This window comes from Pectinophora gossypiella, chromosome 5 (assembly GCF_024362695.1).
Source record: "Pectinophora gossypiella chromosome 5, ilPecGoss1.1, whole genome shotgun sequence".
Lineage (NCBI taxonomy): Eukaryota > Metazoa > Arthropoda > Insecta > Lepidoptera > Gelechiidae > Pectinophora > Pectinophora gossypiella.
Window position 1 is genome coordinate 14529747 of NC_065408.1, and position 17562 is coordinate 14547308.

The window sequence follows — 17562 nt, forward strand, 5'->3', positions numbered from 1 at the left end:
CATCTGACCTTCCAACGGAGTTCTTGACACAAAATCTTAATGTGTCACTTACAACCTATTGTACTAAATCACACACATAATCGATTTAGCACAACTTTGTCACACATGAATACACTTTGCACCTCACATTACCGACAACCTTGCTCACAATCTGATGGAACTTTCAATCTGATGCAATCTTTTAATCTTCTAACAATCAGATTGAACTTTTTAAACGTGTACCATGCTCTATTATTAACATTTTTCATTAATAAATGTGGGATTTTGGGTTTGCTAAATTTAACAGTCTAGTACGGTACAAACAATTCTTTATATTTTTCTTTCAGTCTTACAGAATCAGAATCATTTATTCAACGTAATTATCATAGATAAACTTGTTGGAGGTCAATGTAACATTTTAGAATTTACGTCATTTCGCAAGGTGTTATGGCTGAAGAGAATAAATGACAAGAAACTGCAACAGCAACACATCTTTTAAAAACCAATGAGGGTATACATTACAAGTTATTTAATAACTAGAGGAACACATTCAATACCAGACATTTTTATCGTTTAGGTAGTCATTAATCTTATGATAAGCTTTATACATAAAGTAAGCTTCACAAGAGCTTTAAATTTATTTTCTGACAAATTTAAAATATTATCTGGTATTTTATTGTAAAAACGTACATATAACCCTAAAAAACCCACCAACTACGGTATCCGTCCGCCATCAGCTATCTCTCCCCTCTCCTTCCATTCTCACTCCTTCTATCACTCTCTCACTCATCCACACTCCTTCACTCAATCTATCGTTTGTCTATGCATCCCTTTTATACTCTATACCTTCTGTACTACTCATGTTACTCGTCTACTTCTCACACAATCATCTTAACTCACCTATCACTCACTCAGCGCACGCCTACATAAATTTATTTGTTCATCCCATTAACGGCAATAGGGACTTAAACATAGTGTAGGAGCCCGTTCTTAGTTTAAGGGTGGTATTAATAAACTAATCTCAGCTGAGACTGCCCTCAAGATCATGCTCAAGTCCCTGTTTTTATATGAGAGCTGTCACATTGACATAATCTTGAGGGCAGTCTCAAAGCTGAGATTGGTTTATTAATACCACCCTAAGTCTGAACACCCACTTCTCTTAATATAGTTGATAAGGCAAGTTAATGAAAGATGCGAGTGCAATATAAGACGAAGACGAAGGAAGGCACGTTAAGCCGTTGGTCCCGGCTGCATTAGCAGTCGTTAATAACCATCAATCCGCACTGGGCCCGCGTGATGGTTTAAGGCCCGATCTCCCTATCCATCCATAGGGAAGGCCCGTGCCCCAGCAGTGGGGACGTTAATGGGCTGATGATGAAGTGAAATAGTCACGCAGGCTGAAAGTAGGTTGTGCGTGACGTAGGTAAACTCTGTGCGGTTCGAGACCGTAAACATAGCTTGCAAGGAGTGGGTATATTATATTTATTATACACCTCTGCTTACCCCTTTGGGATACAGGCGTAAAGCTACAACCCACCTCATGCCATAAAGATAAAATTGACTCATTTCAACAGAATAATCTAACTTAATCCTCCCTTATTAAGAGCTCGATGAGTTAACACTTTCTAACGAAACGGTTTTTTTTACAACAGAAGCGTTTTTTAACGTGAGTTGGCATTAACTACATAGTCGAACGAATTGGGAGCGCTGAGGACTCTCACCCGGTACAAAATTTAAGACAACAGGCCTAAGGGTGCCCAATTGGGCGCGAACCTCGGCTCAGAGCTTCATCTCAGCGGATTATACAGGTAACGAAAACTTTGAGGGACGATTCTGGCCATGATTCTGAGTTGATACGAGTATCAAGTGGTTTTTGCCGTCGCAAGAGTATGGAACGAAAAATAATTAAAAAAACACTTTTTTCATGTATTTTACGACAGAAAAGTCCACTTGATATCAACTCAGAATCATGGTCTGAATCATCCCCCTCAGTATTCGTTACGATGTTACTAACACCCTGTATTTGAAAGAATGAACCGACTATAGTTGCCGATAGCGATAAACGATAAATGAGAAATCGACCACGCCGGCGCGGTCGGTATCGCGGTCCTGAAGTGTTTGTTATCGCGATCTGATTAGCCGTAGGGTAATCGATTCGTCAGGATCGTATATTACGTCCTTCGGGCGAATGTGTGGTTGATAACAATACCACGGAGTAACTGTATATATTTATAATCTGTTATTGATATAGTTATTATTATTTTATGTTTTTTTAACTTTGAACGAACCCGTCTTGAAGATCTTGACGCCAAACGCCAGATCCGAAAAACTCGACCCAAGCCCTCCTACCACTACAATTATAACTCAAATGGGACTCTCTATTGTGCTTCTTGCAACAGGACTTTCAAAACTAAATTTGGTTTTGCTAGTCACGCCCGCGCCCATGCAAGAGCCCAGGCTAACACTAGCTAAGGGTGTCGCCATCGACGGATACGTCTGGGAGGACATCATCATCATCATCATCATCATTATTTTATGTAGATACAATTATTATATTTAGTATATTGCACCTCTTTTTATTCTCCCGCAGTTAGTCTTGTACTACTTCTGGGTTGGCTGGAAGAAACCTCTTACAGATAAGTCCTCCCTCGTACTCAACTATTTTTCTTGCGAAACAGCTCTAGTCATGCGAAATGGATAGATTCGCACTCTAGTGGGAAATCCAGAAAGCGAACTGATTTCGCGCAGGTAATACTTAATCTGCGGCGTTAAAGTTACAACGACGCTTGCGCAGATTTGCTAAACTATTTGCGATACATTGCCAGCTTAAAGGAGTTTCTTGCGCCGCTTTTTTCCTCCTATGCATAAAGTATCCACTAATGGAATTGTGATGATAATCATAAAATAACTAAGCTCACGACTTTAACCCAATTGGGGTAGTCAGAGATACATCCATAGCAAGATGAACTAAGTACCCACACCTCACCGAGCTTTCTGTTAGACCAGCGTGATTGGTGGTGAGCCGCATCACCGTATATAATGGTCGAGCCAACTGTGATAAAACCAAAAGTGTGTGTTGTATGATAAAACCAAAAAGAAATAATGGCTTTTGAAAAAAAAAAACATAGGATCATACTTCACCATGCTGCCTGCGAGTTGGAGATATTTTTTAGGGCTGTAGCCTCGGTCAACTGTCACTATTAAGGTGATTCGTTTTCCATACAAAAGTTGATGCAGTGCTACAGGAAAACGGATAGAGGAATATTGTTATAAAACCGATAAATAGTAATATTTTGGTGTATTATTTTCGCAAACTAACAAAAATTTAGGGTCCGAATACGAGAAGTACCATATTTCAGACCCTCAATTTTGATCAATTCTACATTTGTAGTGGTGCAGATTACAGTGTATTTGCTGAGCGTGTAGAGGTGTCAATGTTAGTTTGTGTGCGTGATAGTTTTTTTTTTCTAAAGGCTTTGACTACTTGACAAGTGTAATAGAATGTCAGTGACAATTTATAAAGAGATTTTGTATGAAGAGAATAAATATAAATAAAAAACTAAAAATACTACAATCTGAGAAAAGGAATATTGGAAAAATATTTTTGTAATAACGTATCTTATTTAAACATTTTTAAATAATGGGTAAATACCGTGTTTTAAAAGAGGACATATATTATAATAAAAAATCAATACATAAAATGAAATGGCTGTATGGGCATAGTTCCCTTTGCCTTACCCTTCGGGGAAAACCAAATCAAAAAAGAAGTTGTTGCATTTGCCGGCCTAAATAGTAGTCATTTATAATTAATTGTTTTTCCATCCAACATACAGATTTATTTATATTCTCTTTGCCGCGGACTTTTTGGTGGAAACGGGAACGGGAAGGTTGCTTTCTTCATTGAATAATCTAAATAATCAATACGAAGTGGTGTTTTGTGGTTAATGATCACATTAGTCGGAAAACATTCCCGATAGTATTATTAAATCGAAATATTCAATAAACAAAGTGTACCTATCTATTTTCGCTTTGCGCCAACAAGCCGCTTACTTCATTTGGGGTTCGGAGTAGGAGTCTGCTCCGAGGGTGGGGGCTTAGGTTTCATCATTTCATTAATCATCATCAAGAAAAAAAACACAAGACATGGCTGTATGTTCATAGTTCCCTTTGCCTTGCCCTTTGGGAAAAAAAATAAGATAAATTTTGAAATTCTTATGTATAATAAACAAACATCACAGACATCATGACAGATCTAAAACTAAATAAAATCTTTTTTCTTTTTTCTATTTGACTTATTTATGAATTTTAATCAAGAAAACGTGATAATAAGTTCGACAGCAACCAGTTCAGGTCCCCGAAACAGCCCATTTCAGGCCGCGTATATATGGAAATACTACTTCAATACGTCCCAGCCTCGTCTTTTTTTAACGTCCTCGTTATAAAAAGACGTCCTAACCTGAACTAACTAACCTAACAATAAACACCACGCGTAAATATATGTCCAGAAATGCGCTGTGAGTCGTCTGGACTGGGCGCGAAAACAACATAGAATTCGATTAGGTGCTAAGTGTCCCGCATGCTATCACCAGCTGTCACTGACATACGTATGAAGTCCCGCGGATTTTATTGGAACTAAATGACAAGTCATAATAATTATATGCGGATACTGCGACATCAGCGCCGTGCTTGCGGGACGTCCTGAAGCGCTATTACATCTTTCAAACGCGATGCGACAAAGTTTGAACCTACGCAATTTAGGAAAAATCTACCTTATTATTACTGTACTGTGATCGTTATTTGTAAAATCATACAATACATATACACAATTCTTTATACACAATATAATTATTATGACATATTGTGGAGTTTTCGGTAGACCTACAAAAAAGGAACAATTCAACCATACGTTGTTTTGTTATATCTCAATGGGCTCAGGCAGCGTTTTCGCCGAAAGCTCCAAGTCAGCTATATTTGTAACGATAATTATGTTTGACATTCGTCATCATTTTTGAACCATTTTATACAAAAAAAATACTTGTATAAATTATAAACCCTAAAGCACGCCCATGAATCACTCTACTCATTGGTGAAAACCGTATGAAAATCCGTTCAGTAGTTTTTTAGTTAGCCGCATGTTCACTGATGCGATTAATGCCTATTAGAATTTTACAAAATAAAAAATACGGAAATTACGGAAGGTACTTTAGTGCAAAGTAAATTATTGTATACTTAATTATAATATTATTGGTAAAAGTGATACTTTTTGAAAATTCCGTAACAAATAGACGGGTTCGCCAAATTCAATTGTAAAAAAAAATACAAAAAGTAAAAACAATTAAAACATGCATGTTGGGTTTGAACCGTGAACCCTAAGAATGGCGGCTACTGCTTTACCAAATGCGCCATTTAGAAGTTAGAAGTAGACTTCAAATTATGCATCTCTTTTAATAGCTAACCTAGTTCGCATGTGTGTGTGACAGCTTCGTGTTTGTACACAAATTGAAATGACACCAACTTTTGATGCAATGTTTCAATATGATATCTTCAGTAAATACTTCAAAATTGTAGCTTAACTTAAAGATAATGTATGTAAGATTTCGCCACCTAACATTTCACTGGGTCAGAACTCAACACTAAACGAATAAATGGAAAAAAATACGAAAACTGCAGAAGTAACGCCATCTACTGACGCAGCGTTACCTAGCTGACTGAAACACATCACCTTAACGTGCCCCCCGAAACACGGAATCGTCTTTTTTTTTCGGAAAATCTGATCGTTCAAACCTGCAATGTCCTTACCACACAACATCATCTTCCTACCATTATGCCGTTTTTCACAAGGTCCGCTAACCTAACCTGAAGATTTGATAGGTCCGGTTTTTACAGAAGCGACTGCCTGTCTGACCTTCCAACCCGAAGGGAAAACAAGCCCAATACAGGTTACGTCACATACCTCCGAAAATGCATTTCTCAGGAATGTGTGTTTGAGCACGTGATAATAATATATGATCCAAACATGAAATTGAAAACAAATTCGACTATCATTGGTTTGGCTTGTGCTGGATTCGAACCTGCGACTTCAAAGTGAGAGGCAAGCGTTCTACCAACTGGGCTACCACGGTTCCCACAACGCCTTTACTTACCACGGAACGTCATGGATTTGTTTAAATTTGCTCTGGATGGAAGTCACCATTTGGCCGAACAAGTGGGGAGCGCCGAGTGCCCTCATGCAGTACAAAATTTAAGAGAGGACTAAAAGCAAGCAATGTATGCCATAGTGTCAGAGTGTAGTTTGGAGTTAGGAAGATGGATCACTCATTGTGTATTCTCTCCGTGTAAAGGAAAGCGACTCGTGCGCATGTCTGACTTGGATTCCAAATTGAAGAGTTCTGCCTTCTCACGGTTTAGTTTCGCACTTTTCCGTATTTAGTAAAGACCCGCCGGCGTGGTTGCCAATTTCCCCATTAGGGTCGATTAATTCTTTCAAATGCTATCCTCTCAGAGGACGCCCTGAGCAGAGGTTCGCGCCCATCTGGTCTCAGACCTGTTGTCTTAAATTTTGTACCAGGTGAGATTTCTCAGGGCTTGAGGACCTGGGCACCCTCACACCTGTTGTCTTAAACGTTGACCGTTGGTGAGAGCCTTCAGCGCTCCCCATTTGTCCGGTCAAGTAGTTAATGCCATCTGCGGCAAATCTCCAATAAATCAGGTCAAAAAAAAAATGCCTTGACATTGCCTCCTAAGGTAGACAATAACAAATTGATAACTAGTGTAAGTACTAAATCACGCTGGCCTTTCTCAACAAATGAAGACTTTCATCAAATTAATATCCAACATTGTATGACTAGACTTGCGACATTGACATTTAGTGGGAAGTAGGCGTTTGATGTAATTAGAATGATACATTCCGACGGCTTATTACGTTAGAATGTAAGAATGTTAGTCATTATCAGTCTATAATATTCGAATTGTGGCGTTGACAGCGACTCCCCGAACGGCGATTCCCACTACGGCGAGTCCCTTTCGTCGCATAATGTCCCTTTCGCAAAATATCCCCTGGTAGCAAAAGGTCCCTTTCGCAAAGTCTCGTTTCGCCGTCATTTGCATGTACTTACAGTTCAGAACACAATTTTAAACATGGTACGCACAATATTTTTTTTTTACACTGAAATAATTGCATGTTTAGTTCATTTTCGTTTCATAATATTCTCACTGATAGGCATAGGCCTGATGTAAATTTAATTAATGATTTTTTTGACGTGAATTATTGTAGCTTGTCGCAAATGGCGTTAACAACTGGAGAGCGCTGAGGGCTCTTACCAGGTACAAAATTTAAGGCAAAAGACCTGAGGGTGCCCAGTTGAGCACGAACCTTGGCGCAGAGCGTCCTCTAAGAGGATTATATTTGAAAGAATTAATCTACCCTAATGGCTTCGAATGAGGAATAATACTACGTATAGAACGACATCTCTCCTCTCCCCACCAGAGTCTGAGATAGTTTTACCTTTCCCCGCCTCGAACACAGTTTAGACTTAAATCGTATGGCGTCAGATGTCACACACACAGATGCGTGTATAAGATAACGTCGTTGTGTAGTGTCTGTGTAAAACGAGGTTGTTTGTATGAAGTGTCCAGGGTGTGCTAGTGGGATGATAGCGATAAGCGCTGAATGAGGGAAGTTCGGTATCGGGGTTCTGAAGTGACTTAATTGATGAAAATGTTTCATTTTCTTAATCATCATCATCCTCCTGCCCTGAATGAGAGAGAAAATATTTATTCATTACCTTGTGACCCAATACAGAGCAATCACAAATAACTATTATACAGAAACAGAATCAAAAGTGAGGGTCAAGCGTTCTTCCAACTGGGCTAACAGGGCTTGGTCTCATCATCATCAAATAAAAAATAAATCAAATCAAATATACTCATCATTATAATATATCATCATCATCATTATCAGCCGTACGACGCCTACTGCCGGGCATAAGCCTCCCCCAAGGATCTCCACGACGATCGGTCCTGCGCTGCCCGCATCCAGCAGTGCTATTAATAATTAAATAATAATAAGAATATTCGAAATAAAGACTAGATTTTTTTTACACGTACTAATACATCTTTCTTCGTTCGTTCCAGGTAATATGGACGCTAGCACGCGGCGGCGATGGATATAGCTGCCCATACGGGCAAAGCTGCGGTTTCGAGCCCGCCCCTCCCGGACGCACACCCCCCTGCGCTCAACCGGGACTCACATACTGCGTTTATACCGATCCTTATCCTGAGTGAGTCCCGTTACATTATTATATTGGCTACACTATGGATACACCATGGATTACACTATGGATACACTATGGGTACACTATGGGTACAACAGGGTACACTATGGGTACAACAGGGTACACTATGGGTACACTATGGATATGCTATGGGTACAGTAAATTACAGAATTGTAATTGTGTTATTTGTCCTAATGCAATTAAATTACTCTGTGTGCCAATTAACGAATTTACAGAAACGACTGCCTGTCTGACCTGGTTTTCACGCGAAGGGAAAAAGCCCAATACGGTAACTAATCCCCGAAACACATTTCTTGGGACTATCGGTTTCTTCGCGATGTTTTCCTTCACCGCTGAACACGTGATCCAAAAATGAATTCGAAAATCATTGCTATCGGCCCGTGCTGGGATTTGAACCTGCGACCTCACCGAGTCAAGCGTTCTTCAAAAGGAGCTACCACGGTTCCAATCACAACTATTAACTTGGAAAAAAATATTTTATTTACATACATACATAAACTCACGCCTATTTCCCGCCTATTTATTTTATTTATTGTTGTTATTAACGGCCTCCGTGGCCCAGTGGTAGAGCGTTAGCCTCACGATCCGGAGGTCCCGGGTTCAAATCCCGGTGGGGAAATACCACAAAAATTACTTTGTGATAGGGATCACAAAGTAATTTTTGCAAACTAGGGAGTTTGGTTAAGACATTACAGGCTGATCACCTGATTGTCCGAAAGTAAGATGATCCGCGCTTCGGAAGGCACGTTAAGCCGTTGGTCCCGGTTACTACTTACTGATGTAAGTAAGTAGTCGTTACATGAGTCATGTCAGGGGTATTTGGCGGCTCTAAACCCTGTCCCTAGGGTTGATGAGGTTGGTAATCCACCTCACAACCCACACGAGAGAAGAACTTGGTAAATACTTTCCAATTTCCAGGGAAATAATCCGCAAGCTGATAGAAAACGGACGATACGACATCAGCACGCTCCTATCGGACGAGAGCCGAGATGACTTTGACTCCAGGAAAGGCGACTATCCCTACGGCTATGGTCCCAATTCCTTACCACACGTCGACCAGATCTCACTCGTCAACGACGTCTTTCCGAAGAACTATAACACTAAGTTTAACACGAGGTACAACCATGGTATGTTGTTTTGTCGACATTATTTATTCGAAATATATAACAGCCTCCGTGGTTTAGTGGTTAGAGCGTTAGGCTCACGATCTGGAGCTCCAGGTTCGATTCCCGATTGGAACATTGTTGAAATCACTTTGTGACACTGTCATTTTGGTAAGGACATTGCAGGCTTGAATCACCTGATCGTCCGAATAAATAATATAATCCGTGGTTCGGAGGGCACCGTTGGTTCCGGCTATTAGCCGTTAAAACACCTCCACCAACCGCAGTGGAGCAGCGTGGTGGAATATGCTCCATACGCCCTCCGGTTCACACATTAACAATCTTACCATACCAAACGAAACATAGCACCAGAAACACCAACCAACCTAAAATCCTCTTCATTATGGTTTCAGATATCTACTCGCAAAAGACGCCGTTACAGCCACCATCCTCAGTAGACCCTTCGCCTTACAACATCAACGCTTACCAATCTTCCCAAAATTTCTCCAAGTTCGGGTTCCATGGTTACCAGACCTCCCCTGGCTACTGGAGTCCAAATCAGTTTGACAACTACGACAAGAAAGTGTTCAGACAGGACATTTCGCCAAATTTGGGAGTGTACAACCAGAATTTCTTCGACACTCCAAACTTATATCCGAATTACGACACGACGGGTTGGTTCCGACAAGCGTCCAATGGGGTTACGCAGTATAACCCTAATGAATGGTGGAAGTAAGTTGGTTTCAACTATTTTTATGCTCCTTTTAACCTCTTAAGACTCCAATTTCCACCCACAGTATTTTAACAATGGTCTTCTTATTTTAAAAGAACTTTCGGATTTTAAACATTACGGTCCTGTGTGTCATCAGCTTCTCAAGCGGGGAGTGCCGGTTGGATACCCGAGAGCAGACCAATGGGTTATATTTCCGGTCATAGGATGGGTGACCACAAAAACAAGTTTTCATCTCGAGCTCTTCCGTGCTTCGGAATGCACGTTAAGCCGTTGGTCCCGGCTGCATCAGCAGTCGTTAATAACCACCAATCCGCACTGGGCCCGCGTGGTGGTTTAAGGCACGATCTCTCTATCCATCCATAGGGAAGGCCCGTGCCCCAGCAGTGGGGACGTTATTGGGCTGGTGATGATGATGTGATGATGGGTCAATAATCTTTGGTCTCAATAGTAACCCTTTATGATTGGTTTTGATGAGGTTGGTAATCCACCTCACAACCCACACAATAGTCTCTGTACAGAACCAGAAAAATACTCTAGATATATTTGCCATTTGAACAAAAAATGAGATGAAGAGAAAGATGTTTCTGATTTTAAATGATTTAATAAACTACCCCTACAAATAAAAATGATCATAATCGGACCTGTCCCTGGCAAATAAGTAGATAGTTAGGAAATTCCGGCTTTATTGACTCCACTAGTCTTGTCCCTAGTATTATTGCATTATTCTATGCCCAGGGATAGATCTAAGTCCGGCGGGGACGCGATGGTGTGCAATTGCGTTCCCGTATCCCCGCCACACGGCGGCAAAGAGGAACACCGTTGGGTTTTAGTGGGTATACCGGGTGGCGACACCCGGGGAGTCCCACATAACCACGTCGTCGTCCCCGGGCGGCGTTGTACGCGTAACGCATTTCCCAATGTCAAAAAAAAAAGAAAGGGATAGATCTAAGTACATATAGGCACCCGGATTACTAATTACGCAAGTCGTGTCGAAATAAAGGAGACTTGCAATTGTGGACTTTCTTCCCACGCTTGTAAGATATATCTCGGTATAATACCTATCATCATTGCACAGTTTGCGATCAGAAAGACAATTGAATACGCAAGTCTGGTGATAATCTGAAAATGTAATTAAAACGAAATACAATAAGATTGATAAAAGCAATGCGGGTTTTGGTGCCGTAAAAGAAATTACATTTTTAAAGAGAAAAATAATTAAATTTGATTTTAATTTTATTTAATAATTATAATTGTTATTTTTTTTTTTCTTGTGAGTTTCCCTAAACGCGGGTGAATGCTATAAAATAAAAATCGTACGCGCTGCCACAATTTAGCACAAAATCAATTCAATTTTTTTTTGCTGTCAGTTTTATTATTTAAGTATAATTACTATTACAGAACAGTTAAGGCCGATTATTGTTTCGTTAATTTGAAAATTAGTGATAACGTCTTCAGAAGAATTTATTCTGCGCGTAGTTGTTTTATTTTCGAATTTTAATTATGAATCAAGTAACAATGAGTAGGAATGACACGTTTATTAACACACGATATTATGTTCATTTCAATAGCATTTTTGAATGTTAGAGCAGTAACGGGTCTCTTTTGTAGGTGCTCCTTTTAATAAATGTGTAAGTATTTTTATGTTCTATTTTTGTGCAATAAAGGTATACAGGTCTCTCAAAACGCGATGATTCAGACTATGATTCTGATTTGATATCAAGTGGAATTCCTTTTGGAAAAATCATGAAAATTTTAGTGTTTTTTTTTAGTTAGTTTCAGCCCTATATTGTGCTTGAAGCTGCATAGAACCAAACTAATTATTAAAAACAAAAACTTAATGAAACATTTCCGATGGGAAACATTTTTAGTACATTTTTTTTCGTTGCATTGTCACTTACACCATGTATATGCATTTGAATGATTGAATTATATTTTCCCAGGTACATATCACCAGCCCGGTCCGACGTCACTGTGCAGCGGTCGGTCGCATACCCCACTCGCTCGACATCGCAACGACACTCGCGACGCCGACGCAACGCAGAGCTCGTGAAGGCGGCCTCTAAACGGCCTTTGAGCGGCGCTGAAGCCTTAAGGATAGCACTCGGGCTAGCTAGGTGAGCATCTTCTATATAATCATCATTTAGCCTCACATTATCCCAGTTTTTCATTTACCGAACCCGACAGGTCCAGTTTTTTTATAGAAACGACTGCCTATATCTGACCCTCAAATTCAAATTCAAAAATATCTTTATTCAGTAGGTAACATAGTTACACTTTGAATCGTCAATTTTTACATAACGAATGTCTTATCCGCCTAAAACTACTGCAGCTTCTCACAACCTGTATAGCCGGGGAAAAGAAGCTGCAAGAAAATCCTCGGCACAGGGCCATAGACGTTCTATTTAAAAAAATAAACATAAAATATTGGTATACAATTGAGTAATTTAGCTGCCTAATATCAGTTCTCAGACAGTTAATCCCATGCATTCATATCTTCTAAATAATCACTAACTTTATAATAACCTTTTTTGTAAAGTTTTTGTTTAACTACTACCTACCCAACAACCAGCCCAATCGCAGCTTTCATATTTTTATTCACATAGGTACCTCTTTCTTTTATTCCTTGGTCACATACCACCGAAAACTTCGAGTAAGTAGGTATCTGGATTTCTTCACGACATTTTCCTTCACTGTTACTAGATAGACATCGGTTATTTATGATCCAAATATGAATTCGAATTCAACGGTCCAAGCGTCTGAGCCCAGGATTTCCTTACGTTTTTAGTTACATAACGTTGTCTTAACCAGGATATCATGTTTTCAACTTCATGTATTATAAAATCCCATCTTGACCCAACATGTTTCAGCGCAGAGACGTCAGCGGAGCGACCGCGGCGTCAGACAGGAGTGACGCAAGAACTCTGCCGCGCCACCACCGAGTTCGTGCCGCCGCGCGCCGGACTCAACAACAAGGGCTCGTGGCGGTACATCGTCAACATGCCCGACAACATGACGCAACTCGTGCGCGCCACCAAATGCCAGTAAGTGATACTTTATCAACGAGTTCGTGATACTATATCACCGAGTTCATGATGCTACATCACCGTTCATGATACTGTGTGACCGAGCTCGTGCCGTCGTGCACATAATATAATTAGCATCCCTATTTCACGTCATAAAGCTGAACATTTTAGTTTGAAATGTTCAAAACGTTGGTACAACGAACCTATAGAAAGCTTTCTGGGCAAAAATCAAAGAGAAAACGTAAAAAAAATATTGATGAAAAAGACTGAAACATTTTCCTATTTTCACGTTCGGTACCAAGTAGCGCCATCTGTACACTGTTTTATGAACTATTTTTTCATTGCCATCTAGTATCGAATAGAAAAAACAATTGTTAACGTAACGTCTACGAATAAATAATACGTAACATAATTATTTTTCTAATAATATTTATATGATATCTTTTATTGTTACAGGGCCAATAACGACGGATGCAACGGGATATGCTCGTTGCCTCTCGGATATACATCTCGTTGTGAACAAAAGTATATACAGAAACGTTTGGTGGCATTAGGCCCAAGTGGTGATAGCCTGTATACGGACTTGTTTTGGATACCAAGCTGCTGCCAATGTACTATTATCAGCAATAATTAATAGATACAACGAACTTCACGAATTACTGAAAAAAGAAATGAAAACAATTTACCGCAACTTGAAAAACTTGTATATTAGTTCTATTAATGCAAACTAGATGGCGTTGCAAACATGAATTTTACTTTGTTTGAAGTTTTAAATACTTACAGAACATTGATGTTATTACAAACGCGTAATAAAATTTCATTTTCTCAATCACGAATAATGTTAAATACTTTAATTGAAATGAAACATCATTATTATTAAGGTAAAAGTAGTACTAGCTACTCGACGATAGATGACGCTACAGTGTCCATCAAGAACAATACTATTTTTTGTAGTTATGAATAAGATTTTACCATGGTATAAACAGTCACTGCCTGTATTTTAAGAAAATATTATTTGAAAGTCATGACATGATTTTATTATGTATTGTGTAAAATATATAATTATTAAGTAGTTAATAGTAGGAGAACCTTATAAGGTTTTATTGTCCTAATGGCAGAGTATTATAATTTTAAAAAATAACAATTAATTTTGAATTTAGTTCTCACAATAAAAATAACCAAGTATTAATAATGTAGAGATAAATTTGTAAATATTAGAAATAGACAATTAAATGAATAAATATTTAGGTATTTAATTTCGGCTCCATTTTTATTTCCGCAACTATTTAAATTAAACAAAATTATCGTAATCGGAAAAGTGACATTTAAAATAAAATTATTTATTTATTTTGGACTTATACCATCCATATAAAGTGATTACAGTGATATTTAATCAGTAAAGTGACATAAAAAACAGATTAGGTATTTCATTATTTCGAACTATAAATCACGCGTATAAAGAATAACCAGTATCAGGTATTTTTCACTGTTACACCTACCTACGTATATAGTGTAACAACGAGAATTTTTTTTGTCTGTTACGAAATGATAAATCAAACATAGGCGGTGAAGGAAACCATCGTGAGGAAACCCACTTTCCCGAGAAATGCATTTACGGAGGTATGTGATCCTAACCTATATGGGCTAGTTTTCCCAGTCGTTTCTGTAAAAACCCGGTCGTGTCAAATCTCCAGGTTAGGTAAGCGGACCCTGTGAAAAACGGGACAATGCTAGATAGATGATGATGATGACGAAATTATGAAATCATTCACTTATCGACTCAATTTCTCAATATAGTGACGAATTTGATAATAAGTTTTATTAACAAAAATATATTTTTGACTTAGTTTCAAACTTTACAAAACTTCAACTTTATTCATATATTTATTTATGACTGAAGTAGTTTATATATGTATTTTAATGAATAAATCAGTGAATGGCTTATTGAACTAGCTAACAGACATTTATTAACACTAGAGTGCGCGGCACGAAAGTACTTCCGCATCCGCGGCGCTAATGTTGAGGTGTCTGCTTTTAATTATTAACACTTATCACATAGCTCTATTAAAATTTACCTACTCTATGGTGCCTACCCTATGATTATTTCTTACACTTTAGTAACAAGTAAGTAAATCAATGCTTGATGTATAATATCGCATCACATACCGCGTCCTTTTAAAATAACTATATTTATTTTTCAATAAATTATTTTCTTGTTTCATGACTTTTCTCTTTGTATAGTGATTCTTGAATAAAACTTGCGCTTGCGCCTAATTACAGTTTTTCATTTAAGCTCACACCTGTAAGCCCATATCTTCTGCTCTAATGTAGGCTGTGATATCAATGACCGAGTACAAACTTATGTAAATAGCCGGGACAGCTTAATAAATAAATAAATTAAACTTTATTTCGGACTATTATACATCCATAATGATTAGTAAGGGGCTTATACTATGTTGGTAAGCACATATTAAATTAACATTAGAAAACGTAGCGTGAGACATGGATGTCAATCCAATGCCTCACAATGGGACAGTCAATTCTGTCCGCCACCACGTTTAAGAGACTGTTGGAGCTGGTCCGGACCCGAAAATGTGCCCTCCTTTTTTTTTTTTTTGACTTATTGTAGATTTGCCGCAGATGGCATTAACTACTTGGCCGGACAAATGGGGAGCGCTGAAGGCTCTCACCCGGTACAACGTATAAGACAACAGGCCTGAGGGTGCCCTGTTGGGCGCGAACCTCGGCTCAGGGCGTCGTCTGAGAGGAAAAATATTTGAAAGAATTAATCGACCCTGGTGGGTCGATAGCGATAAGCGCTGAATGAGGGATAAGCGCTGAATGAGGGAGATGTGCCCTCCGAAGCATGGATCATCTTACTTTTTTTATCGGGTGATCAGCCTGCAAAAGCCTCACCAGACTAGGGATTACAAAGTGTTTTTTTTTTTGTGATATGTCTCCATCGGGATTCGAATTCGATCCCACGACATGCGAATCGTGAGTCCAACGCTCGCCCAGTGGACCACGTAGGCAGTAATAATTATGGGAGAGCCTCAAACAGTTAGACAACTTTCGACATCTTAGGATACCTATCATGAATATTATGAATGAACTGTGTAGTCATGGTATAAGAAAACCAGTAGGCTCTGCACGGTAACCGCGTCGAACTATATCGAGGCCTTCGACCAATAGCCGTTTGACGTCCATCTACGTAGATAGTATTCGTATCGTTTATTGGTCAAAGTTATAGGTAATTCGCGGCGCGCGCGGCGCGTTTGTCATGCAGATCCGGCAGGTATGCTCAAAAATGACAGCTAACATTTTAAGGTCAGCCAACCTGACGTTAGCCCGCCCTGTGTTGCCATTTCGTAAAAAATAAATTACCCACAACCAATGTTTTTAATTTACATTGCAAGGAGATTTTGAACTTTTAGTAAAAGATTTACTTACAGTTTTAATGATTTTTATATTATTATACTTAATATGTCACATGTAATAGTAATTAAATACATTAGTCAGTAATTCACTTAATTTTCAATAGTAAAATTTACTTCCTTGGAATGTTGGTAATGAATTTTAATCAAGAAAAACGTAATAACAAGTCCGACATTTTATCACGTTTTACTATGATGTCTCAGTATGCTTTTTCATGCAAATTCCATAGTAATTTCGTGTTCTGACGTTTAGTAAAAAGTAATTGATTTGACTAGTTGGAAACTACCCTAATGTTTGTGTTGCCTTCAGACTGTCGTGGGGAGAACGATTAAATGATCTAACCCAGTGAATGAACTAGTATCATGAGCTCAAGATTGAAGGAAAATATAGTGAGCAAAACCCATATTCTCGAGAAATGCGTTACAGAGGTAAGTAAATTTGTGACCTAACTTATATGGGGTTAATTTTCCCTTAGGGGGTTTTTTTCTATCGTGTGGATTGTGAGGTGGATTACCAACCTCATCAACCCTGGTGTCAGGGTTACTATTGAGCTGCCTAAGGCCTCTGACATGATTCATGTAACGACTACGTACTTACATTAGTAAGTAGTAACCGGGACCAACGGCTTAACGTGCCTTCCGAAGCGCGGATCGTCTTATTGTCGGACAATCAGGTATTGTCCTAACCAAACTAGGGATCACAAAGTGATTTTTGTGATATGTCCCCATCGGGATTAGGGGGTTGGAAAGTCAGACATACGGTCGCTTCTGTAAAAGACTGGACCTAATCAATCCTGTGTGTCGCCGAGTTGCTTCTCAAACGGGGAGCGCCCGTTCGAATGCCGGTTCCAAATTGCAACAATTAGTTATCAATTTTATCATTTACACAAACACAGTTGGCTCGACCAATGACGACGATACGGCTCACCACCTATCACGTTGGTCTAACAGAAAGGTCGATGAGGCGTGGGTACTGGGTTCATCTAGCGATGGATA

General features: G+C 39.0%; 1 protein-coding gene across 2 annotated transcripts in view; it reads left to right on the forward strand.

The window, feature by feature from the left end:
* The window catches only part of LOC126367058 (protein spaetzle 5-like), a 67865-nt gene extending 52459 nt beyond the window's left edge, over positions 1–15406 (forward strand). For both annotated transcript variants that reach the window (XM_050010450.1, XM_050010451.1), the window contains exons 3-8: positions 8113–8258; positions 9192–9400; positions 9790–10108; positions 12050–12223; positions 12977–13150; positions 13589–15406. In XM_050010450.1, coding sequence (XP_049866407.1) covers positions 8113–8258; positions 9192–9400; positions 9790–10108; positions 12050–12223; positions 12977–13150; positions 13589–13766 — 1200 coding nt within the window. In that variant the 3' untranslated portion in view covers positions 13767–15406. The remainder of the gene's footprint in view (positions 1–8112; positions 8259–9191; positions 9401–9789; positions 10109–12049; positions 12224–12976; positions 13151–13588) is intronic.
* The last annotated feature ends 2156 nt before the right edge of the window (positions 15407–17562 follow it).